The sequence below is a fragment of the Diospyros lotus genome, chromosome 12 (genome assembly GCF_014633365.1).
Source record: "Diospyros lotus cultivar Yz01 chromosome 12, ASM1463336v1, whole genome shotgun sequence".
Taxonomy (NCBI): Eukaryota; Viridiplantae; Streptophyta; class Magnoliopsida; order Ericales; family Ebenaceae; genus Diospyros; species Diospyros lotus.
This window is the reverse complement of record NC_068349.1, coordinates 31,578,872-31,605,271: the sequence shown is the minus strand read 5'-3', so window position 1 is coordinate 31,605,271 and position 26,400 is coordinate 31,578,872. Positions and strand designations below refer to the sequence as shown.

The 26,400-nt window shown below is 39.5% G+C and overlaps 2 protein-coding genes across 4 annotated transcripts in view; both read left to right on the top strand.

The window, feature by feature from the left end:
* The first annotated feature begins 438 nt into the window (after positions 1 to 438).
* Positions 439 to 26,400, top strand: part of LOC127786888 (telomerase reverse transcriptase) — an 83,162-nt gene continuing 57,200 nt past the window's right edge. The window contains exon 1 of the mRNA XM_052314603.1: positions 439 to 786. Within this exon, the coding sequence (XP_052170563.1) occupies positions 493 to 786 (294 nt within the window). The 5' untranslated portion in view covers positions 439 to 492. The remainder of the gene's footprint in view (positions 787 to 26,400) is intronic.
* On the top strand, positions 22,106 to 25,399 carry LOC127786889 (uncharacterized). 3 transcript variants are annotated; one of them, XM_052314604.1, is made up of 3 exons: positions 22,106 to 24,662; positions 24,742 to 24,860; positions 24,957 to 25,399. In XM_052314604.1, the coding sequence occupies exons 1-3, from the start codon at positions 24,089 to 24,091 to the stop codon at positions 25,350 to 25,352; spliced, it is 1,089 nt and encodes a 362-aa protein (XP_052170564.1). In that variant the 5' UTR covers positions 22,106 to 24,088; the 3' UTR covers positions 25,353 to 25,399. The 3 variants fall into 2 exon arrangements, 1 of the variants encoding a protein (XP_052170564.1); XR_008020068.1 differs by having other exon boundaries at positions 22,106 to 24,860.

Genomic DNA, 26,400 nt, shown 5'->3' with positions numbered 1-26,400 from the left:
TCCATGTCTTCTTATTTTTAAGAAAGAAATTAAATACATGGCAATAGGTCCTCTATAATTGAGTATTATCTTTCATGTATCACAACGCATCCAGTTTCTTTTCCACTAGTCCCAATATGATAACACAACTTCATGAATAAATCCTATGTTTATTCGGGTCCAAATTAATTTGTTATTCTCTAACATAAATGTGTACACCCAAAATGAGAAATCAACGAGCAATTAAATAAGAGTTTCATTGCATCAATAGTTGTACAAACTAATTTTGGGTGTACACATGTAATTAGTTTATTTGAAATGCAAAAATATTTAAAAAAATGATTAAAATTAAATTTTGTATTTAAGCAGTGGTTATTTTTGCCATTTTTACTAATAAAAAACTATCGATGATAAAAAAAAAGAAAATCCTCCCTCGTACTTGAAAAATAGAAAGAAAAACCCTCGGTAATTATTTGGGTTCGATTCCCGCTCGACGCACCAAGTTCTCCGGCGATGGCGAAGAAGCGGAGGGTGCCGGAGGTTTTGTGGAGGCTATTCCGCAACCGCGCTCGAGACCTAGCCCACACCATCATCTCCCTGCTTCCACCGCCACCGCCGTCGCCAGCCGAGTGCCTCTGCAAGGGGCGGCAGTGCCTCGGCTGCAGCGGCGATCGCGCCATGTCGTTTCTACTCCGGCAGGACGACCCGGCCGACTATCGGAAGCTCGTAACTCAGTGCTTTATTGTTGTTTCAGACAATGCGCCTCCGCTTGAGTTCTCTCCCGAGCGTCGGTGGTCCCAGCGCCAGGTCTATTCAATTTCCTTGTTGCTTTCTTTTTCTGTGCGTAATATATATATTTAATTGCATTGCTATGCATTGTTGTGCTGGGCAGAGGGATCGATAACTCTTTAAAATAATGAACTAGATGAAATTCACAAACAGCCCCAGGTTCTCTCTTCTCTATCTTGCGGGAACCGTGTAATACTTTTCAGTTCTCTTTGGACATTACTTTTAGAGTAAATTACAGCTGGTACCTACGAGGTTTAGCCTAATTACAGGTGGTGCCCCCACATTCTAGAAATTACTCTCACTTCCTTCAACTTTACAAATCTTGTATCACTTTCCTACTTGCTGTTAGTAATTCTACGTTGGGGCACTCATTGTTAAGAACTAATGTAAAAAATGGCGAACGGAAGATTTGATGCGCGTTTTTCAAACAAAACATTGTCCTGAGGCAATGCAGTGATTGCCCCAGGATTCAACGACGCTTAAACAAGAACCTTTTGAAAGAAAGTTTAAGAGATTGAAAGGAAAGAATAGATGCTTAAACAATTGTTTGTAAAATGCCACAAAGCCATCTATATGTTGAATGGCTATGAATCCAAAGACACCTTTCCATCAAGACATATCATTGTAAGTAGTTGTGTCCTTTTGTTTTAAGAGTAAGAGACATACCCTCTGTATTACGATCCAAAAGACATATCTCTTGCTTTTTGTTTCAAAAGAAATGACTATTCATGTCTATTCGAAGGAATACAACTTTTCGACCAAAAGACACCCATTCACCAATGGCAACTTATTTCACCAAAAGATTTTCTTTTGGTTATGTGATGTCTGCAAACATCTTTCACCGAAAGATGCCTTGCACCAAAATATCTTTTCACCAAAAGATATATTTTCATGAAAACATATCTTTAAAAGCACACTTGTCTTTCTTTCCCATTATACACTGCAAACTACCAACACTCATGTGGTTTTGCAAAATATGCACAGGGTACCCCTTTGTTATTCCAAACATACCAAAAAGAAACCTCTGCAAACCCAAATATGTACTTTATTCAATATTTTCTCGTTAATTTTTGCTTCCTTTTCACCCATACTGCTTAAAGACACAGGGTTTCTCCCTCATTCTGGCTAGGTCCAGTGCAAAAAGTGGTTTAAGGCATTGGACTGATTTGCAGTCACCCATGTGCTTGAGGGGTACCCTGTGCATGAATGTTGAATGTGCTTAACTTAGTACATATGTAACTGGCACGAGGGTCTTTGAGAGACAGTGAACAAGTTAGATGACTGATTATTAAAACTCACAGATGCTGTCACAATATCTCTAGAAAGCAACTTCTCCCTAATAAAATGATAATCAATCTCAATATGTTTGGTTGCCTCATGAGACGTGAGATTAGAAGCAAATATGCATTGTAGCCTGATTGTCGCAAACCAATTTCATAGACGATTGGAATGACTCCTAACTCCTCAATCACTTGTTTCAACCACATTAACTCTCATGTTTTTAGGGTCATTACCCTATATCCAACCTTGTGTCACGGGGTTAATCTTCAAGCACCCATGTGGCACTTAAGCTTCTTGGTTCCTTCACTAGAGATAGCCTAAGTTCAGCCTTACTCCCTCAAAATGTAGTGTTAGATCAAAAGAATGTGAAAGAGAATGGCAAAGGAGACACTCAAGGGTGTTTTGGAAAGGGCTCTTGTATTAAACTCCAAAATGTTATACCCTTCTTGGATGCCTTTACAATGAAGCCTTCCCCTATTTAAAGGCATCCTTGCGAAGAATGTGTGGCTAGGGTTGTGCCACATACCACTCATCTAATGTACATGTAAATATACTTACACAACTTACTAGGAAAGTCTATAAATATCTACAATATCTTTTCTCTAGAATCTTCTAAGGGAACCCTAGATTCTTCTAGAGAACTCTAGTGATCTCAAGAACATATTTACCAGATTTGCTCACCCCCTTGGAATCGTGATTCAGATCAAGCGTTTCGGATTGCAGTTCTTTTGTGGCCATGCAATCTGGATCCCCAAAAGTGGGGATCCCAAGCTATGTGTAAAATCAGTTAAAACCATTTAAAACAAGAGAATAAATTTAAAGTAAAAATAAGTTTCAAAGAAAATTTGACAAAAGAAAGTCTGCATACTTCACTTTCTTGAATGTTCTATTGCATTTTGTGTATTTTGGTTAGGTCTCTCTTTTGTTGCTGGTGTTGGTTTGCTTGTATTAGTCTCTGTTTTGAGGCAGAATGCAGAATCTCTATCCATCTCTTCAGTTAAACTTCAAGGGATGTGCTGGAAAATGTGACAAGGTAGAGGAATAGATAAAAATACTAATAAGAGTTTTCTTCGGTATTTGAAGAATTTTGATGGAAGAGAGTAGTTGAATAGTTAGTTACTCTTTCACATGTTTTAGCTTTACATGAACATAATATATAGGAATTTGAAAAGAGAAAGATTTTATATTGATATTTGAGGATTTGGCACATTCTTTGAAGAGGCAGGAGAGGATAACTGTACAAAATTAAAAATCAATATGTTGAATCCCTTGGATTTGGCAAGGTGTTCTCTCATTTTGTAGAGAGAATTAGGCGGGAATTATGTTAAAAGGAAGAGAAATTAGAGAATTGAGGGAGAAGAATTGAGAATGAAATGAGAGGGAGAGAGAATTTGAGAGGGAAATTGAGTATGAATTAGTTCAAATCGGATTCGATGCCTTCAAAATGAATCAGGGCAAGCTTATATACTTGGCCCTAGCGGGTGGTTGGTGCCAAATGTTGAATAAAATAGCAGCAGATAGTATTTTGTGTTGCTGTTTGTTTACTCTGATTAAACTGCTGCTAATCGATGTATCTATGTTTGTTAAGTTTGTTATCCTATATGTTAGTGAGGCTCGGTCTCCTTGTATTAATAGCTCAGTGTAAATACCAGCTACCTTATGTTTTTTCATTCATTATGTTATGTTTAGGAGCACTCTTGACAACTCAATCAATGTTTCTTAATGCCAATTCTCTCAACTCCTCACCCGAAATCAATCCAACCAACAGAAACACAAGACAGAAAACAAGAACATAATTTAAATGAAAGAAAACCAGAAACAATCAAGACGCAAACCAAACAATAGGCGCAAGATATATCCTGGTTCAGATTGCTTTAAAACAACCCTACATCCAGCCTTCAAATACCCTAAGAGCAGTCTTCTTATTACCAAGGATGATCGGTACAACAACTTGAGAAAACCTCTTATTCTCGAGTACAATCAACACTCACTCTCCAAAATTACAAGGCAGTCTTGAACACCAGTCTTTTTCTCTAATTGAATGTTCACTCAGTACAATAGAATAGAATAGTAAAATCTATCCCCTTGCCCTCTATTTGTAATAGGAGGTGGAACCCCAATGAAGACTTTCAAATATTTATAGTTTACACCCTCAACTTATCACTAATTACAGTTTGGGTTACAACTTCTATTTAATACCTCATTGGCCCTCAAAAAACACTGCTATAACTGATCTTATTTAACTTATACTCTAGACAACATTTTAACACATTCAATGAGAAACTTGATCGAGGCATTCTTTCTATCATTCTCTTCTCCTATTGTTTTCTAATCTTCGAATCTCACGTGGTATCAGAGGCTGCTGTGGCTTCTGATCTGAACTATAGGGCTTCGTCTTTCTCTTGATCTTCTGCACCTTCTCTTTCTAATTTGCAACTCGATTTCTTCTCGGTTGCTAAAGCACTTAATTATAGCCCGATCAAGTTAGGAACAAGTAATTACCTATTCTGGAATGCGCAAGTTCTCGCCACAGTTAGGGCATATGACTCGTCGCAATTTCTTAATAAACATTCGCCTCCTCCTAAGTATCTTCCAAATCCTGAATCGAATTTGAATTCTGAGTCGAATTCAAATGCAGAAGGCTCAAGTGCCTTGATTCTTAATCCAGCTTACATGAATTGGATCAGATCAGATCGGCTTCTCCTAGGATGGCTGTTTTCAACAATGGAGCAGGAAGTACTCGCTTAGGTAATTCATTGCGAGTCTTCATCGGAGGTATGGATTTCACTTGAGAATTTGTATTCTCAACAAACAGTGGTTAAATCCTTTCAGTTGAAACAACAGTTGAGGTCAATAAAAAAAGACTCTCTTTCTGTTAACGACTACATTTTAAAAATAAAGACAATTGGATATGCTTTGGCTACTATTGGTGAGCCCCTAGGAGATAAAGACCTACTGTTAGTTATATTGAATGGATTGGATCATGAGTATGAAACTATCGTTAGCTTGATTACTTATCAAATGGATGAAATTAATATTGAGAAGGTGCAATATCTCTTGTTTATGCATGAGCAACGACTAGCTACCAAGAATCAATGTGTTCTTTCTTTTGTTAATTTTGATATGGCTAGTTCAATGAATGTTAATGTTGCTTCATGTGGATCAAGATTTGGTGATAGATTAGCTAATAGTAAAGGTAGTTTTAGTTCTCAAGGGGGTGGTTATATGAATAGAAGGAGTCGTGGCCGTGGTGGTCGGTTTGGTGGTCGGCGTGTATACTGCTAGCTTTGTGGCAAACTAGGTCATTTGGTTAACAGGTGTTATCATTGGTTTGATAAGAGGTTTCAGAGAGTTTCTCCTCAGAATCAGAATGCTATAAAACCTAACAGTCAATTTTAGCCTAACAATTAATTTCAGCTAGATTATCAAGCCTTTTTGACTAGTCCTAATGAATCTAATGAGACTTACATGGCTGAGGTAGGTTCTATGTCACCTTATGGGCAGACCTTTGAAACTCAGTCCTTACTTTCTTCTTCTCATGGAGATGCTCCATGGTTTGTTGACTCTGGAGCGACCAATCATATTACTACCAGTCTCAACAACCTATCTCTTCATTCTCCATATCACAGTAGTGACAAAGTAGCTGTTGGTGATGATAGAAAATTGCCTATATCTTATGTTGGTTACAGCAATCTATATACCCATACTACACTTGTTTCAATTCTTGATTTGCCTAATGTCTTACATGTTCTGCATATGAACAAAAGCCTACTTAGTGTTTCTCAATTAACCGAAGACAATAATGTCGTTGTTGAGTTTAATTCTACTTCATGCGTGATTAAGGACAAGGACTCAGGGTTAGTGTTACTTCGAGGAATACTTAAGGATGGTTTATATCAATTGACATCAGCTTTTGGTTCTACTAAGTCCAAGCTTGCTATTTCATCAAAGCCTTTCAAGTCTTTAAGTGTTGCTGTTATGAGTTCTTCTTTTTTACACAAATGTAAACAACAGTGTAATATCCTAAGAGCCTAGAGAAGGGTAGTATATATCGAGGATAAATAAAGAAGGAAACAACACCAGTTGGATACCTTTTGGGTTGAATGTAGGCAAAAAACTCCCGAGTTAAACGTGTTTGAGCTGGGGAAGCTCAAAAATAGGTGACCCTTAGGAAGTTTGCGTAGGCCTATCAGGGTAAATTGTTCCGGTCCTTCCTATCGCTTGATGCAGGATGTTACAAACATAATCTGTTTTTTTCTGATATGTTGTCTAGTAGTGTTGATGTAGGACGAACTACTTCAAATAATGTTGTATAGTAGTGGCATGCCAGGTCGGGGCATCCTGCTTATCATGTATTGAAATATGTTTTGAATAAAATTCGAGTTTCTTGTTCAAACTCAGATTTTGCATTTTGTGATTCCTGTAAACTTGGTAAGCTATATCACTTACCTTTTTCTTGTTGTCCAATAATAGCAACACATCCTTTAAAATTGGTTTATGCTGATGTATGGGGTCCAACACCCATTGTTTCCACTGAAGGGTTTAGATATTACTTTATTCTTGTTGATGCTTATTCTCGATACTCTTGGTTGTACCCTCTGAAACTAAAGTCTGATATGATGTTCTCTCAACCTTCATTGTCTTTCATAAATTAGCTGAGTTGCAATATAACTTCAAACTTAAAAGTTTACAAACTGACAATGGTGGGGAATTTAAAGCCTTGTTGCATTATCTTCAATCATGTGGTATACAACCTAGATTTACATGTCCTTATGCACACTAACAGAATGTTGTTGCTGAAAGAAAACATAGACATTGTAGAAAATTAATCCTAGAGAGAATAAAAATCATTGTTATTTCCCTTAGATATGATATCAATATATACACAAGACATCTACATAATGTAGGAGTCTAATCCAATCTACTTTACAAGATATTTATGTTATCTAAAATATAAATAATCTATCTCTAAAATTTAGGAGAATAATTAGAACTAGAAAATCTTATCTTTGTAAATCTTATCTCCTATAATTTAGGAGTCTTCATGATAGTCCTCTTTTGAATTCTTCTTTATCTTCTACACTCCCCCTCAAGCTGGGCTGAATATATTATTCAGGCCAAGCTTGGTACTTTGCTCATCAAACACTCTTCTTGGTAGTGGCTTAGTTAGAATATCTGCAACTTGGCTATTTGTGGAAGTATAGTTCAGTTGAAAAACTCCTTCTTCTAACTTCTCTTTAATAAAGTGCCTGTCAATTTCGACATGTTTTGTTCGGTCATGGTGGATTGGGTTTTTGGCAATACTAATAGCCGATTGGTTGTCACATAATACTTGTATTGGTTGTGCCATAGATACATGTAACTCTTGTAGCAATCGTTTTAGCCATATACCCTCACAGAACCCATGGGCCATAGCCCTAAATTCAGCCTCTGCGCTGCTCCTAGATACCACAGATTGCTTCTTGCTGCGCCAAGTAACTAAATTTCCCCAAACAAATGAGCAATATCCGGAGGTTGACCTTCTATCACAAATTGATCCTGCCCAATCAGCATCACTGTAAATCTTCACCCCTCGGTTAGTAGTTTTTCTGAACATTAGCCCTTTGCCTGGTGTCATCTTAAGATATCTCAGAATCCGATATACAGCTTCCAAATGTCCTTCTCTAGGATCATTTATGAATTGGCTTACCACACTCACGAGAAAACCTATATCTGGTCTTGTATGAGACAAGTATATAAGCTTTCTTACTAATCTTTGATATCTTCCTTTGTCCACTGGAGCACTTTCTTTGCCCACATCTAGCTTTAAAGTGGTTTCCATTGGTGTATCAGCTGGTTTGCATCCCAACATTCCCGTTTCAGTGAGGAGATCTAGGATATACTTTCGTTGAGAAATTGATATTCCTTCTTTGGACCTTGCAACTTCCATACCTAAGAAATACCTTAGGCTTCCAAGATCTTTGATTTCAAATTCTTTTGCCAACACTTCCTTAAGCTTCTTGATTTCAGAGATATTGTCTCTTGTAACAATTATATCATGAACATATACAATAAGTATGGATATTTTACCTCCCAAGGATTTTTTGATGAATAAGGTGTGGTCTGCTTGACATTGAACATATCCATATTTCTTGACTACCTTTGTAAATTTCTTGAACCAGGCTCTAGGAGACTGTTTGAGCCCATACAGTGATTTCTTTAATTTGCATACCTTGTTCCTTGTGAGATTAGTTTCAAATCCATGAGGGATTTCCATATATACCTCTTATTCGAGGTCTCAATTTAAAAAAGCATTTTTCACATCCAATTGGTAGAGTGGCCAATCCAAGTTTACAGCTAGGGATAGTAAGACTCTGATTGTATTCAATTTTGCTACTGGAGCAAAAGTCTCTTGGTAATCTATACCATAAGATTGAGTGAACCCTTTTACCACTAGACGAGCTTTATACCTGTCAATTTCTCCATTTTCTCGGTATTTAATTGTAAATACCCACTTGCAACCTACAGGATGTTTTCCAAGAGGTAATTCAGTAACTACCCAAGTCCCATTTCTCTTCAAAGCCTGCCTTCATTTCCTTAAGAACTACCTCCTTCCACTTAGGATGTTGAAAAGCCTCCTGAACTGTTCTAGGAACCTGCACCTTATTGATATTTGATATAAAAACACTGAAATTAGGTGAGAGACCTTTGTAGGAAATGTAGTTGTGAATGGGGTGTTGAGTGCATGATCGTACTCCCTTTCTCAATGCTATAGGCCAATGTAAATCCTCATCCAAGGCTAAATTTTCTGAAATTTCAGAATTTTGTCCAGCAGGCATAGTCTTCCCCTTTTCCAACAGTTCCGGATCCAGATCAGAATTTTTGTCAGCCTCAGGACATGTTGGTTCCCCACATTCTTTCTGTTTAGACCTTTTCCTAGAATAAACTTGAAGTTCATGAGGAGAGGGAGACGGATTTATAGGGTTTACAGGTAGTAGTGGCTGATTTTCAGGCTGTTGTTGTTGGTTAGATAGAGAAATTCCAAGTTCTGGTTGCTGGTGGTTAGGCTGAGGATCCCAAAAAGAATCCCAAAACTGATATTCTTGAGGATTTGGAGTATTCTCCCCTTGAATATTGGTTTTGGGATAATAAGGTTGTGTTTCAAAAAAGGTTACATCCATGGATGTGAAAAACCGCTTAAGTCTGGGAGAATAACATTTGTAACCTCGTTGGTGTGGAGAATAGCCAAGGAATATACATTTGATGGATTTTGGGTCGAGTTTACTCCGAAATTGAGAGTGAATGTGAACAAATGAAGTGCAGGCAAAAATCTTGAGAGGAAGGTGAGAAAGCACCCGGGTGTGAGGAAAAGAGGCAAGAAGAAGCTGACTAGGAGTTTGAAATTTGAGGATGCGTGAGGGCATTCTATTGATAAGATAGGTAGCCGTAAGAATAGCTTCACCCCAAAAATGTTTAGGAGTATGAGTAGAAAATAATAAAGATCGGGCCACTTCCAATAGGTGTCTATTTTTGCGTTCTGCAATCCCGTTTTGTTGGGGTGTATCAATACAAGAACTTTGATGAATGATGCCTTGTTGGGACAAATAAGTGCCTAGAATTGAATTGAAATATTCTTTAGCATTATCTGTTCTAAGAACTTGAATGTTAGCATTGAATTGTCTTTTCACCATGGTATGGAAGGTTTGAAAAGTGTGGCCAGTTTCAGATTTCTCTTTCATGAGAAAGACCCAAGTAAGACGGGTATGGTCATCAATGAAAGAAATAAACCAACGAGCTCCGGTAATATTTTTGACTCTAGAAGGCCCCCACACATCACTATGAATCAAAGAAAACGGATAGGATGGAGTATACTTGGGACTAGGATAATGAGTCCGAACATGCTTGGAATATTGACAAATTTCACATTGAAACATGTGTAACTCTGAATTTTTGAACAAAGAAGGAAACAATTTTTGAAGATAAGCAAAGTTTGGATGTCCTAATCTATAGTGCCACAACATAATTGCGCTATTATTGGAATGAAAACTAGAGAAACAAGGAGGTGAAGTGGAATGACAATAGCTGGATTTTACTTCAGTTTTTTTGGAGTCAGTCCCTTGAAGAATGTAGAGTCCCGAACATGCCTCAGCACTGCCAATCATCTTCCCCGAAATCCGATCTTGAAATTCACATACATCTTTTGAGAATTTTGCAACACACTCCATATCAATAGTGAGCTTACTAACAGATAAAAGGTTGCAGTCTAGATTAGGCACAAATAGGACATCTTTTAGTGTCAAACCAGTGGACAGAACAACTGATCCAATTCCTGCTACTTTTGCTAATGATCCGTCAGCAATCCTTACCTTCCACTCTTTGTCACATGGCTGAATGTTTGTTAACAGTCCACCATTACTAGTCATGTGATCGGAAGCTCCTGAGTCAACAATCCATAGGATAGATAGTTTACTATTAGCAATAAAAGCATGTAGAGGGTTACCTTTGTGGGCTATAGAACTTGCTGCCACCGTAGAACCCTGTAGCTGGGTTTTCCCAAAATTATGCTGCAGCCGCTCCATCTGCTCTTTGCTAAATAAGCTTGAGTTTGAGGCCAAAGTTGTCTCTTCGGTTGCTGTAAAATTACCCTTACTCTTCCTTTCATGTGCTGGTTTCCAATCCAGGGGCTTGCCATGGATATCCCAGCATGTATCCTTTGTGTGACCAGGTTTGTGGCAATGATCATACCAAGGACGACCCTTCTTCTGCTTGGGATTTGATAGGCTGCCTCCTCGGGTAAATAGGGCAGAATGTTCCAGGACTGAATTTGAGGGCTTTAACATTAGTTTCAGCCTACTTTCTTCTCTGCGAACCTCAGCAAACGCCTCCCTGAGGCTTGGTAGAGGTTTTGTGCCAAGAATCCTACCTCTCACACCATCTAGGTTTTTATTTAAACCAATCAAGAACTTATACAGCCGCTTCTTCTCCACTATTTCTTTGTATTTGGCAGAATCTTCAATGCACTTCCATTGGATAGTATCACACTTATCCAATTGAAGCCAAAACTTATTCAAAGAATTGAAATATTGAGTTACTTGGGACTCACCTTGTCGTAAGTCATTGAGAACACTTTCTATCTCAAACAACTCAGAAGTATTCTCAACGTGGGAGTAGGCTTCTTTAACAGCCTCCCAAATTTCTTGGGCTGTATTGTATAACAAGAAATTTTCACCTATCTCATTGTTCATCGAGTTAATCAACCAAGACATCACCATGTTGTTTTCAGCCTTCCAGATCTGGTACTGTGCTGCATCCTCTTTCGGTTTGCTGACTGCTCCAGTGAGGTAATCATCCTTCCCTTTTCCACATATGAACATCATAACAGATTGTGACCACTGAATGAAATTCTGGCCATTTAGTTTATGACCGGTGATTGTGAATGGACTGTTGTTGTCCATGTTCACAGAATTGGTGGTTTGGAAAGGGACAATCTCAGAGGGTTGGCTGCTCACTCTGGCCATGACACAAGTTGATCAAGTCCAGCGGCTATGAAAGGGAACAAATCGGACAGAAACGCCTTAGTGAATTGACGGAAATTGGCTAGGACTAACAGGGAAAAAAGAGAAGAAAATTCTGCTCTGATACCATGCAGAAAATTAATCCTAGAGAGAATAAAAATCATTGTTATTTCCCTTAGATATGATATCAATATATACACAAGACATCTACATAATGTAGGAGTCTAATCTAATCTACTTTACAAGATATTTATGTTATCTAAAATATAAATAATCTATCTCTAAAATTTAGGAGAATAATTAGAACTAGAAAATCTTATCTTTGTAAATCTTATTCCTATAATTTAGGAGTTTTCATGATAGTCCTCTTTTGAATTCTTCTTTATCTTTTACAGACATGTTGCTGAAATGGGGCTTACCCTTCTATCTCATGCGAATATGCCTCTTAAATTCTGGGTAGAAGCCTTTCAAGTAGCTGTTTATACCATCAACTTGTTACCTTCAGCTCATTTGAAACTTAAATCTCCATTTGAATTGCTACTTCATAAAGAACCTAACTATTTGCACCTTCAACCTTTTGGATGTTCATGCTTTCCCTACCTAAGACCTTACAATCGACATAAGTTTGATTTGCACTCAGCTAAGTGTGTCTTTATTGGATATAGTTCAGTTCATGTAGGGTACAAGTGTCTACATCCTTCGGGTAGGATTTATATTTCTAGACATGTTCAGTTTAATCCTACCGAATTTCCTTATCTACTTTTGTTTGCTTCCTCAACAGCTAGTCCTGTTCAGTCTTCTTCTTTGTGTCCGTCTATTGCTGTTTTTCATTCACTTCCTTCTTTCTAGTCTAAGGTTCCTCAAGTAGCACAACCCTCAGTGCCTTCTCCTCATCTAACTTAACCTTCATTACCCTTCTTGTCCTCACCTTCCTTTGATAATTCTGTCACTTCCTTTTTACCTGTCTCTCCAAACCAACAGCCATGTACCACTACTTATACACATTCCTCTCGACCTAAAATTTTACCTGCACCCTCTGTTCATCCTATGATCACCCGGTCTAAATCTAAACAACTTCTTTCATCTCCTCATGCTTTAATAAGTAACCTAGAACCTAGCTTAGTTAATGAAGCTCTCTCTGATCCTCATTGGACTTAGGCTATGGATGAAGAGTTTTCTGCTCTTCAACGTAATAACACTTGGAAACTGGTTCCTTTTTCCCAAGATATGAATTTAATTGGCTTTAAATGGGCGTTTCAGACTAAATACAAGGCATCAGGTTTATCCTTAAACACAAGGCACAATTGGTTGCTAAAGGGTTTCTTCAAATACCGGGAATAGATTACATGGAAACATTTAGTCTAGTAGTTAAGGCTCTGACTATCAGAGTATTGTTTTCTTTGGTAGTTCACTTTGGCTAGGATATTTAGCAAGTGGACATTAATAATGCATTTTTGAATGAGGAGCTTGTGGAGGATGTTTATATGTCTCAGATAGTTGGTTTTGTTGATTCTAGATTTCCTTGTTATGTGTGTAAGCTAAAGAAATCTCTGTCTGGACTGAAACAAGCTCCACGAGCTTGGTACACTAAATTGAAATCAGCATTGCAAGGTTGGGGTTTTTCAAGAGCTGTTTCTGATGCATCTCTTTTCATTAAACGCACTGATGCAATAGTGCTCTTTCTTTTGGTGTATGTTGATGATATATTTGTCACGGGTTCTGACCCTGTTGCTTTAAACGCATGTATTCAGGATTTGGATGATCAATTTGCTCTCAAAACCTTAGGTTTAGTAAGTTATTTTTCTAGATTTTGAAGCATATAGAAATGTTGAAGGTATGTACCTTACACAGTCAAAATATATCTTAGATCTCTTGAAGAAGGCTTCTATGCAAGATTGTAAGCCTTGTGATACACCTCTGACTTCTGGGTTTTCATTTACTGATGAGGGAGAGCTGTTTTTAGATCCTACTCTATATCGGATTATAATTGGTTCTCTTCAATATTTGACTCATACCTGGCCTGATATTTCTTTTGTGGTGAATATGCTGAGTCAGTTCTTATCCTCCCCTAAAATGGAGCATTGGTTAGCTTGTAAACGTATACTTCAATATCTTAAGGGCACAATTAATTTGGGGCTGGTATTTAGACCTATGGCAGGTGGCCTTTCTTTGATTGTATTCACATATGCTGACCATGTTGGATGTAAGATTACATGGAGGTCAACTAGTGATGTTTATGTGTTCCTTGGTTCAAATTTGATAGCCTGGAGTTCTAAGAAGCAGTTGGTGGTGGCTTAGTCTGTTGGTGAAGCAGAATACGGAGCCATGGCTCAAGGAGTTACTGAAATATTGTGGTTACAATCCCTATTTTCTGAATTGGGATATCCTTTACATAATACTCCTATTTTGTGGTGTGACAATATGATAGCCAAAAGCATAGCAGAAAACCCTGTTTTTCATTCCCACACTAAGCAAATAGAAATAGATGTGCATTTTGTTCGAGAAAAAGTTAAAAAAGGTGCGGTTGAGATCAGATATGTGCCTACTTTGCATTAGGTGGCTGACATTTTTACCAAGTGTTTGCCTCGTGACCGTTTACATTTTCTATGTAAGAAGATTGGTCTGTAGATCTCCCCTATACAGTCACAGTTTGCCAGAGACTTAGATATCATAAAGAAGCACAGGAGTTCTAAGTCAGATAGGAGGTCTAAACTGAGGGGAAATGTTGAAGAAAATAACAACAGATAGTATTTTGTGTTGCTGTTTGTTTATTCTAATTAAACTGCTGCTAACTGATGTATCTATGTGTGTTTAAGTTTGTTATCCTATATGTTAGTGAGGCTCGGTCTCCTTGTATTAATAGCTGAGTATAAATACCACCTACCTTATGTTTTGTCATTCATTCAATGAGAAACTTGATCGAGGCATTCTTTCTATCATTCTCTTCTCTTATTGTTTTCTAATCTTTGAATCTCACACCAAAAACGGTTATCACTTCCCGTATTCAAATCTCTACACTTTTCACAATTACAATTATCCTACCAGCATTTATACTTATTTCAATAATCCCCCCTTTAGGTACACAACAACTCCCCTCCCCTTAAGCTAATTCTTGTCCTTTAGAATCCTAAGCAAGCTGGCTGCGCTTGGGAACTATTGGAGTGTCATGACCCTAGGAGCAATAGAGGGGCAAAATTGTAATAGGGATATAAATAGTTGTTAGAGGGTATTTTGCAATTTGTTAGAATTTCAGTTGTTTTGCACATGGGTGCATGGTTAAGGCCAAACAGATTGCACATGGGTGCAAGAGCAGTGAGGCTATAAATAAGCCACTGTTGTAGGAAGAAAGCATGCTTGAATTGTTTGAATGAAACTCTAATTCTCTCTCTCTACAATTCTCTCCATTCTCCTTCTCGTTTCTCTCTACTGCTCTCCCTCATTTCTCTCTACATTCTTTCCCCCATTTCTGTCCATTTTTCCTCTCCAATGTTCTGTTCTTGATTCTATTCCATCAGATCCTTTTGATTGTCAATCCAATCCTAGGCTAAACCCTAGGTACATGACAAATGGTATTAGAGCATCGTTCCTCGGTGATTTTCGTTATTGATTAAGTTCTGACGGATATCGACAGCTATTATCTGAAGCATTGGATCCTCGAAATTGGAAGTGATTTCTTGTGAAAGGAGGCCTAGGCAATAATTAGAGTGCGCAGATGAGAAAATAAGGTAGAGGCGACTCTTGGAGTAGTCCCTTAGCCGTCAGTTTCTTCTTCCGGTGCAACTTCGACTATTTCAGTCAATTGTGCATTCGTGATAGAGAAACAACCAGTAGATTCCCAGTTGAATCTTAGAATCAATTTCGACATGTGAGGGGGTGAGTGTCAACTCGAATCTGAAGAAGAGGTAGGTGGATTGGCTTGGCTAAGATTCTAGTGATTTTGTTTTGGAATTGAGGAAGAGCAAGCTAAGCAGATCCAATTGAATTTTGATAAAAATTCTGTAGCCGCAACAGACACCAATCAACTATAGGTGTCGAAGCTGACTGGCAATCGGTGGCGGAAAGGAATAAGTCGTAAGAGGCGATTTTGGAAACAACACAGAATTGACTGGGTGACGAAGTCGAACCATTTTGGTGGTGCGATTGGAGTGTACTGCAATCGTAATTGGATTTCGAGGACTTGTCGATTAAGGTGAACTCAAGGAGTGCGGTGGTCCTCCAGCCCGTGGTCGGTGATTGGGCGAGAAGGAGTTAGCGAGAGGCAATTGTTTAATCTGCAACAATCATGAGCAGAGCTAATTCCGGCCAGCGACAGCAGAGACGGTGGTGTTGGACGACAGGTGCAAAAGTTCCGAGGTGATAGCGAGTTCGTTAGTGCTAAAGCGGACCGCCAGGAGACTCGTTACCAGAGCAGAAGGCTGATATGAGAGCTCCGTTGTAGTTGGCGACATGGACGAGGAAGGTGTCGCGGCCATTATCAAATGCGGTCAGTGAGTAGGTAGAACCAGAGGAAGGATTTGAGGTAAGTCTAGCAATCCGAATGAATGGTTTTGGGCTTTCGATTCCGCTTACCGATGATAATTGCTATCAGGTGATTCCTCGCAAGTAGATAGCGAACAGTGTAGGGGCTCAACTGATCGATTTGGATTGAGTGAGACAAAGGTGCCAATTCCGACGAGGAAGGACGACGTGAAGTGGGAATAGGTCTGGGTCTTGGCTAAGAAGTCCAGCAATTTCGGTATCTGATTCCAGCAAAGCTCATAGCAGCTGAGAGTGGATTTTTGAAGGCGAATTTGGATGGGTGATTTTTGGCTGTGAATTTCGGCACTCCTTTGCGATAATTCCGATCCGACTTCATTAAGGTAGATCATAACGGAGCAACAATTTCAGGCAGTGGATTCCAATCGAAATTCTAGGCTGTGAGTAACGGGAAACAAGAGGTAGATTTTGGCTATGAATTTTGGTTAACTTGGTTCGAATTGGAAAGGTAGAGAAGAGCGGGTGCCTTGGCTATTGAATTGCATTGAGGCGATTATTATAGTTTAGAGCCAATTAGTTCACAGAAGGGTGTGGATTTAGTATGTATAGGACTCCTGCTCCTTGGTCATCGACGTGTATTGCTTCCACTAAATCGACCTTGGGGAGCAATGCATGTATGAGACCAAAGGAGTCTCAATTGCAGCCTTGGGAAGCAATGTGCACATGAGACAGTTGGAGCCTCAATGGCAGTAAAAGAAGGTTGCATTTTCAGTTAGAAACAACATGAATCATGAGCAATTTAGCTAAAAAAGTCAAGCATGGGGAAAGTTGGATAATGAGTCTAGCCGAGTTGACAAGGAAACAAGCAGTGGGATATAGGGAGCATGCAAGGAATTTAGTTGTATGTTGCATGAGCAATTGCAGTAGTTCGCGATGATATTGATTAAGAATTATCACTACAGCTTCCTCGTCGAATTTTTCGATGATTATTGTGGAAGTCTTAACAAAGAGGACTTTCCTTAAAATGGAGCAGTCGAAAAAGGAGTACCCCGATTTAGGCAGCAAAATTGACAAGGAAAGTGACTTTAATGACAGTGTCGGTAGTAACAACAGCAATTTCAGGGGTTTGGTCTAGGGTGTGTGGGCAAAAGGAGAATTAAAGGAACACATCGATTCCTTTGAAAAAGAAGTTCTCGATGGTGATGTTTTTGGGGTTCTGCAACAAGATCAGTCCAACTTTAAGGAAGAAGGAGAAGAGGAAGAGGAAGAAGAGGAGGTGGAAGAAGAGATTGAGGAAGAGGAATTGGAGGACGGTATTCAATCAGTTGACAATCTCTCAAGGACTCCTACTGGTGTTGAGACTCTTGATGCTATTGATCTACGAAAATAGCAGAGGAAGGAGCTTGAAAAGCCTCTTTACCAAGTACTTGAGGAGGACGAAAGAATTGCTCCAGGCACCTTGCTTGAAACGTCCCATACGGATGTTATTGGCTTGGGCACACAAGACAGGACAACAGTTGCCAAAAACGTTGATTTGCTTAAAGAGAAGTTTGAATTTCTTCCTATAACTGGAAATGATATCGTTGTAGGACTGATAACTCAATTGGAACCATTTTCAATGGCAATAGGGAAGAAGTGGATGGTTGGACTTGATGTTGGCGCAAGTCAGAGTACTGTTACTGTTGAGGAAAAAGAAAAGAGAAAGCAAAAGAAGAGAGAAATAAGAGATAAGAACAAGAAAAGGCGAGGAAGAAACCAGTTGGTGAAGATGGGCATTGGATGAAGAAACAACAGCTTGGTTGTAACAAGTTTCTTGGGGGCAAAGAACCTTTTAAGGCGAGGGAAATTGTCATGACCCTAGGAGCAATAGAGGGGTAAAATTGTAATAGAGATATAAATAGTTGTTAGAGGGTATTTTGCAATTTGTTAGAATTTCAGTTGTTTTGCACATCGGTGCATGGTTGAGGCCAAACAGATTGCACATGGGTGCAAGAGCAGTGAGGCTATAAATAAGCTACTATTGTAGGAAGAAAGCATGCTTGAATTGTTTGAATGAAACTCTAATTCTCTCTCTCTACAATTCTCTCCATTCTCCTTCTCATTTCTCTCTACTGCTCTCCCTCATTTCTCTCTACATTCTTTCCCCCTATTTCTGTCCATTTTTCCTCTCCAATGTTTTGTTCTTGATTCTATTCCATCAGATCCTTTTGATTGTCAATCCAATCCTAGGCTAAACCCTAGGTACATGACATGGAGGAACTCCGGTAGATATTCCCAAGTGTTATTATTCGAGTGCAATGAAGACCACTGCACTAGCACTTGGGTGATTGGGGCTCCTTGCTGGAAAATCACTCTTTTGTCCAGGATAGCTATTGGTGTGACTGTTGGCTCTTCCTCCCTGAGTGGAATTGGAAGGGATTGGCTGGCTGGCTGCCTGGTCCTCGGTTGCCTTCCTGAGTAAGGACACATGGAACACAGGGTGAATGTGTGTTCCCTCGGGTAGTTGTAGCCTGTAGGCTATTGGTCCCACCTTGGTAGTGATGGTATAAGGGCCGTAGAACTTAGGGCTTAGTTTAGTGATAGGCTGCCTTGAGAGAGATCTCAGATGGGGCTGACTATACCCCTTCTCCTACCTCAAATGTCCTCTCACTCCTTTTATTTGCCATCTGCTTCATCCGGTTTTGAGTCTTGGCCAATTCTATTTTCAGGGTTTGTAAAATGTCTTGTATGTGTTGCAGATAAGCGTCCACCGCTACCATAAACATTGGTTCCCCCGTAGATGGTAGTAGGCTAGGCTTGTATCCATATAGAGCCTCAAATGGTGTCATCCCAATGGATCGGTGGTGATTGGAATTGTACCACCATTGCACTAGGAACAACCATTTGTGCCATCCCTTGGGCTGCATAAAGCAGAAGCACCTCTGATCGGTCTTAATACATTGGTTAACCCTCGCCGATTGGCCATCAGTCTCCGGATGGTAAGCAGTGGACATGTGGAGCTTAGAGCCCAAGGATTTCAGTAGATCTTGCCAAAACAAGCTAGTAAACACTTTGTCCCTGTCTAAAATGATGGTTTAAGGCACCCCATGTAACTTTACCACATTGTCCAGAAACACCCTAGCCATTTTTTGTGCCTTGAATGGATGGAACAAACTGAGGAAGTGGTTGTACTTGGTTAGTTGATCCACCACTACTAGGACACAATTCCTCCCCTCTGATCAAGGTAATCCTTCCACAAAATCCATAATTGTGTTAGCCCAAGCTTGATCTAGAACCCTTAACGGTTGTAGGAGGCTTGGTCTAGCCATTGACTCATGCTTGCACCTCTTACAAGTGTCACAATGTAGTATGAACTCCATCACTGATTTTTTTAAGCCCGACCAATAAAACACTTGCTTCACCTTCCGGTAAGTGTTCTGAATACCCAAGTGTCCCCCCAAGGGAGAATCATGCATGGTTTGGAGAATTCTTCTCTTCAATGCCCCACAGTCCCCTATCACCAATCGCCCCCGATATCTGCTCAAGCCATTGCATGTGGTGTACCCCTGCCTAGTAGCTCCCTTGCCAAGTCCCCTTGTCATAGTTGGCTGCCACCGCTTGGTACCAATTTGGTACTGGTGCTGTAATGGTTACACAGTCTCCCTCCTCATAGCATCTTGATAAAGCGTTTGCAGCCACATTTTCTTTTCCTCTTCTGTACTGGATCACAAAATTCAATTCCATTAGCTTTGCCATACCCTTCTTCTGCAAATTAGTGTGTAACTTTTGCTATGTGAGGAACTTAAGACTCTCATGGTCTATCCTAATTATAAATTGTCCCTCCTCCAAATAGTGTCTCCATTTATCCATTGCCATCAACACAACAAATAACTCCTTATCAAATGTGCTAAGCCCGTGATGTCTTAGGGCTAAGGCTTGACTCATGAAAGCCAAGGGTCGACCCTCTTGTGATAACACAGCCCCTACTCCGGTTCCACTCGCATCGGTTTCCAAGATGAATAACCTACCAAAATCAGGGATCCCCAACATCGGCACTTCGCACATGGCTTGTTTCAATTGCCCAAATGCAGTTTCTGCCTCTTCATTCCATCTAAAGTTATCCTTTTTAATAATTCTGTTAGTGGCTTGTTTATCACTCCATAGTTTTTCACAAAACGCCTATAGTAGCCCGTCAGCCCCAAGAAGCCCCTCAAGGACTTGATATTCTCTGGTTTAGGCCACATTACCATAGCTGAGATCTTCTTGGGGTCAGTGCTATCTCCATCACAAGAAATCACATGCCTTAAGTACTCCACCTGTTTTTGAGCAAAGTCACATTTGGACCTTTTTGATGCATAGTTGATTGAGTATAAGGATGCTAAATGCAATCCTAAGGTGTTCTAGGTGCTGAGAAAAGGTAGGGTTGTAGATCATCGAAAAACACTAGCACAAATTTTCAAAGATAAGGCTCAAAGATATGGTTCATTAGAGCCTGAAAGGTTGTTGGTGCATTAGTTAATCCAAAGGGCATTACTGTAAACTCATAATGCCCATGGTAGGTTCTAAAAGTGATTTTAGGTATATCAGTTGGGTTCATTTGGATTTGATGATAGCCGAATCTCAAGTCAAGTTTGGAGAATACGGAGGCATGGCTTAGTTCATCTAAGAGGTCTTCAATAATAGGAATAGGAAATTATCTTTGATGGTGATGTGATTTAGCTAGCGGCAGTCGATAAAAAAATGCCATGTTCCATCCTTTTCTTAACTAAAAGGATAGGGGATGCAAATGGGCTTCTACTAGGACGGATTATAGAATTGTCCAGCATTTTTCTTACTAATTTCTTAATTTCAGTTTTAAACTTTGGGGAATACCTATAGGATCTTATATTAACTGGTGCAATGTTGGGTTGCAAAGGAATAGAGTGATCAAATGGTCTTTGAGGGGGTAGGTCCTTAGGTTCTGCAAATAGATCCCTAAACTCAATAAGTAATGCATCAAGGGAAGCCAACTCATGTACCTGCCATAGGGTTGTGGTTGGATTGTTGGTGGCCATTAAGCACTGTCCCGCTTGTTTCCCTTGTTCCTCGGTCTCCTCACTAGCCTCAATCGAGAACAATTGAGCCACCTGAGAGAGCTTGCACTTGAGTAGCTTGTGCAACCTCTTTCCCCTAATCAACTTGCAAGAACTTGTTTCCACATTCCCTTGGAGTGTAATTCTCCTACCTTTCTTCTCCAATGTAACTTCCATCTTATTAAAGTCAAAGCTAATAGGACATACCTCTTTTATCCAGTTAACCCCCAAAACTATCTGACACCCTCCCAACTTCAGCAACCTTAGGTTAGCTTCAAACGTTTCTCCTTGCATTGTCCAACAAAATCCCAGGTAAGCAGATTTACTTAATACCCTGCTTCCGTTAGCCATTGTTACTGATATAGGTTGGGTGCTAGATAACTCACAATTTCTTCTCCTAGCTGCCCCTTCGTCAATGAAGTTGTGGGTACTCCCATTGTCAATTAAGACCATAAGTGTTCCTTCTTGCACCTTTCCCTCAACCTTGATAATCTTGTTGCTAGCCACTCCTTTTATGGCATGGAAGGATATAGTACCATTGTCTTCTTCTTCCCAATCACCCCCTACGACCATGGCCTCTTCTCTTGCATCTTTCTCAATCTCTCCCCCTTCCAACAGGAGCAATTGCCTCTTGCATTGGTGTTCGAGGAAATACTTATCCCCACACCTGTAGCATAGCCTCATGAGCCTCCTCTGTTCGGTTCCCTTGCCTCCTTGTTGCCCTGCATTAGTAGGGCGTGGTAATGCCGGTGGCTTTGGTATTACCCCAGCCTTGTACATCTCCCTTCCTTGCATCCTCCCCACGGGTGGTGAGAAACCTAAGCTATTTCCCTTGCCCTGATTTCTCTGCTTCTTCATCAAGGCTTCCACATTCAACTCTTGAAGTAGAGCACTCTCCACCGCTTCTTGCACTGTCCTTGGCCTTGTCATCTTTATTGCGGATCTGAGTTCCTCACTCAGACCCAGTGTTCTAAAAATTGGGCTAGGAGCCCGCCTAGGCGCCGCCTAGGTGCTAGGCGGGCGCTGGCCGCCCCGAAATTGCCCTAGTCGGGCCTCCTAAGCGCCGGCCCGAGTAATCGGCCGACTTGGGCGCCTAGGCGGCCCAGGCGGCGCCTAGTCGGCCAGCGTGCCTAGGGCTTTTTTTCGGTTTAAATATCAGTTTTTAGGGCTTTTTTTGCTAAATCAAACCTGTTAGCGTCTCCCCCTCTTCACTCTCTTCTCACCTCAATGCTGCTGCCTCAACGCCGCCAAGCTTCATCGGCCCGCCAGTAGCTCACCGCCGTCGCTGCATCCAGCTCCATCCTCGCCGCCAAGTTTCATCATCATCGCCTCTTCTCCGTCGCCTCCTCCTCTTCCTCGTTGCCTCAGCATCGTCGCCTCCGCCCTCGTCCTCGCCGTCGAGCTCCATCTCTGCCGCAGCAAGGTCCATCTCCGTCCACTTGTAACCTCTCTCTCTCTCCCTCTGGTTTGCGTTTGCTGCGTTTTTGATTTCATTTTTATATTTTTTATTTTATTTCATTTTTCTTTTCTATTTATATATAATTATTAGATTTATATTTAGTTTTTATTATTAATTATATATATTCTATAATATTTCCAAAAAAATTGTTGCTTGCTTATAGTATATTGATGTTTTTATTATTGATTATATTTCTGTTTTTATTATATTGTAAAACATAAATTATTTTGCTATTTTATTATCTTAATTTGAATCATTTGATTATTTTACAGTCATGAATCATGATATGTTATTGTTATTTTGAATACTAAGTGAGGTTATTCGTTATATAGAGGTTTCTATTGCAAGTTTCTTCAATTAAATTAAAAATGTCGGATGGGACTCGAAGTACAGGAGCATCGTCTGATGTAGCTTCGGTTTTTAAAAGGAAATCCAATGATATTGGATGGGAGTATAGAATGTTAATTGATCCGAAGAACATGGATAAAGTTAAATGTAAGTTGTGTGGTAAAATTATGTCTAGCGGAGTTTATAGAATAAAAGAACACATAGGTCATATTTCCGGAAATGTTTCTGCATGTCCAAAATCTTCTCCGGATGATCAAGCTAAATGCAAGAATGCTATTGTCGAGGCAAAGAGTAAGAAGAAGAATAAGGAGGAGGAAGATTTGATGAGATCTTTTGTTAATATTTCTGAGGGGGGGGATGATGAAGATGAATTGAAAGAGTTAGGTAGCAAAAAAACGCCCCATACTCTTGGCCCTATGGATAAGTTTGCAACCTCCATCAGTCCTGAAACTTGTTTGACGAAAAGGCAACAAAATATTAATGAAGCACTCTTTAAAGAAAGAACACAGACTGTTCGTGAGTATTGTGCTAGATGGGTGTATGAAACTGGTAATCCTTTCAATGCTATAGATCATGATAGCTTCAAATTGTTTGTTGAGGCAGTTGGTCAATTTGGCCCGGGCTTCAAACCTTCCAGTCAATACCAGTTGAGAGAACCGTTGTTAAAGGGAGAAGTGGATAGAACTAAAGAATTACTAAAGAAGCATGAAGAAGAGTGGGCACAAAATGGGTGCTCCATTATGACAGATGCTTGGACAGACAGAAGAAGGAGGAGCATCATGAACCTATGTGTTAATTCTAATGCAGGTACTGCTTTTTTGTCTTCCAAAGAGTCTTCAGACGAAGCACATACAAGTGAACTCATTTTTGAATACGTGGACAAGTGCATCGAGCAAGTTAGCCCACAAAATGTCATCCAAGTAGTAACAGACAATGCTGCCAACAATATGGGAGCAGCAAAATTATTGAAATTGAAGAGGCCAAATATCTTTTGGACATCATGTGCTACTCACACTATCAATTTGATGCTTGAAAGTATTGGAAAACTATCGAAGTTTAAAAAAGTCATTGATCAGGCCAAGAGTTTGACGATCTTCATTTATGCACATCATAAGACATTGTCCTTAATGTGATCATTTACAAAGAAGAGGGATATTGTGAGACCGGGAGTCACTAGATTCGCTTCTTCTTTCCTTACTTTGCAAAGTTTGATGGAGAAAAAAGCTCAAATGAGGACAATGTTTACTAGCTCTGAATGGGATGAGTGCAAATGGTCAAAGACTGTTAAAGGGAAAGCAACATATGCTACTGTGATGAGCATTACTTTTTGGAATGGTGTGAATTTATGCCTCAAGGTTTTTGCTCCTTTAGTGAAGGTACTTCGAATTGTTGATGCAGATAAAAAGCCTTCTATGGGCTTTTTATATGGAGAGCTTAAGCATGCAAAGGAAGCTATTAAGGAGGCCCTAAATAATATTGAGAAGAACTATCAGCCTATTATTGAGATTATTGAAGCAAGGGTGAAAGATAGGCTAGATAGTCCACTACATTTTGCGGCTTACCTTTTGAATCCCTATTACTTTTTTAAGGATATGGGTATAAAACTTGATCATGAAGTCATGGATGGATTTTTTAACTGTGTGGAGATGTTTTATGATGCCAATGGTGAATTGCAAAGTCATGTTGTAAATATTGAGTTGCCAAAATATACTCATAAAGAAGGAACTTTTGGAAAATCGTGGGCAACTCAAGGGTGTGCAGAAAATGATGACAATTATAATCCAGGTATAAAATTTATTTAATCATTTTCTTAACTTCTATTGTGTATAAGTTTATTTACTTTATACTTGTTTGACCTATGTAGTTAAATGGTGGATAACTTATGGAAATCACACTCCAAACTTGCAACGAATGGCGATAAGGATCCTCTCATTAACTAGTAGTTCGTCTGGTTGTGAAAGAAATTGGAGCACTTTTGAAGGGGTTAGTGTATACTTTAAAACGTTTTTAATACTTTAATTTCATTATTCCTATCATTTAAAGACTTAAAGTGATAGTACTTTTATTTTATTTATGTAGATACATACGAAGAAAAGAAATAGACTGGATGTGCATCGATTGAACAATCTTGTCTATGTCCAATTTAATGCAAAACTGATGAACAAGCAAAAGAGAGAGAAGGAAAGGAATGTTGATGTGTTACTTGCTAGTGATGCCAGCAATGCACAAGGATGGATTGTTGAAGGAGGAGATGATGAAGAAATTGATCCTGGTACGAGGCTTACTTGGGAAGTGGTTGGTGAAGCATCTGGAGCAGACGGGATGTTTCAACCTCGAAGAAGTTCTAGGATGAGAGAGTTTCATGAAGATGATTTCCAATCAGAAGAAGAAGAAGATGAGCAAGAGCTCAATGAATTTGATTTTGAATTTGATGAAGATCATGTATTAGAAGAATATGGAGAGGAAGAAGTCTAATTAGATAGTTAGATACTTAAATTCTTCAAGTATGGTTTATGTTGCATTATTGTTGCTTTTATCTTATTGAACCTAGAACTGATCCACAATAATTTGTTTTGTCATGCTTAATTCTATATTTCACTTGTCATTCCATTATTGTTGTATTTTTGGTTTATGTTGCATTATTAATGCTTTTTAACTTTGATTAAATTGAAAATAACATCAAATTACATCACAAAATTTAAAAAACAAAAAAAAAATAGCAATTTTTCTAAGCCCCGCCTAGGCGCTAGGCCCTAGCCTGGCGCCCGACTAGCGCCTTTTAGAACACTGCTCAGACCATTGTTAAAACTTGACACGAAGTAGTCTTCGGTCAGGTATGGATTTCTGCTGAGCATTAGGGATTTTAGCTCCTCGAACTGGAGCTGATACTCTTGCACCAATCCATTCTACTTCATTTTGTTGAACTCCTTAACTATGTCCATAGTTCTTCTTTCCCCGAACCTTTTGCATAATCCTTTCACAAATTCATTCCAGCTACTTTCTTCTCTCACCCTTGACGATCCCTAGTACCGCAAATCCCCTATGTCATTCAAGTAGGCCACCACCAGATTGATCTTTTGATCATAAGCCACTTGATGTATCCCAAACAATTTCTCACATTGTCAAATCCACCAGCGTGACTTTGTCTCATTGAACACTGGCAGCTCCAATTTTGGAACAAGGAAGTTGTGGTGATTTGAATTCACCTGGATCTCTGGTCTCCTTTCCACTCCATTGTCCCCCATGGGCACGAGACCAATCTCCAATTTCGATGAGCCGACCATCCTCTGGCTCGTGCAAACTCCTGGTAATATCGGATTTGATCTTTCTCGTGGGGCTTATTTATTTATAACTCTCAAAAGGTCCAATTACAACATAACAGATTGTGACAATCTTGCCCTTACACTCAAAATACTCCCAAAGACCTTTTCGGTTGGGATTGCTCCGTACATAATGCTACCCCACAAGAATCAAACTCCACTGGGTTCACCCTCAATCTTTGCTTTCCCCTTTACTGGAATGA

Excerpts from the sequence above, each read along its gene's own strand:
- LOC127786889 (XM_052314604.1), top strand. The coding sequence starts at position 24,089 with ATGGAGAAAAAAGCTCAAATGAGGACAATGTTTACTAGCTCTGAATGG. Across the intron at positions 24,663-24,741 it reads TGATGACAATTATAATCCAG|TTAAATGGTGGATAACTTAT; the intron begins GTATAAAATTTA and ends TGACCTATGTAG. Across the intron at positions 24,861-24,956 it reads ATTGGAGCACTTTTGAAGGG|ATACATACGAAGAAAAGAAA; the intron begins GTTAGTGTATAC and ends TTATTTATGTAG.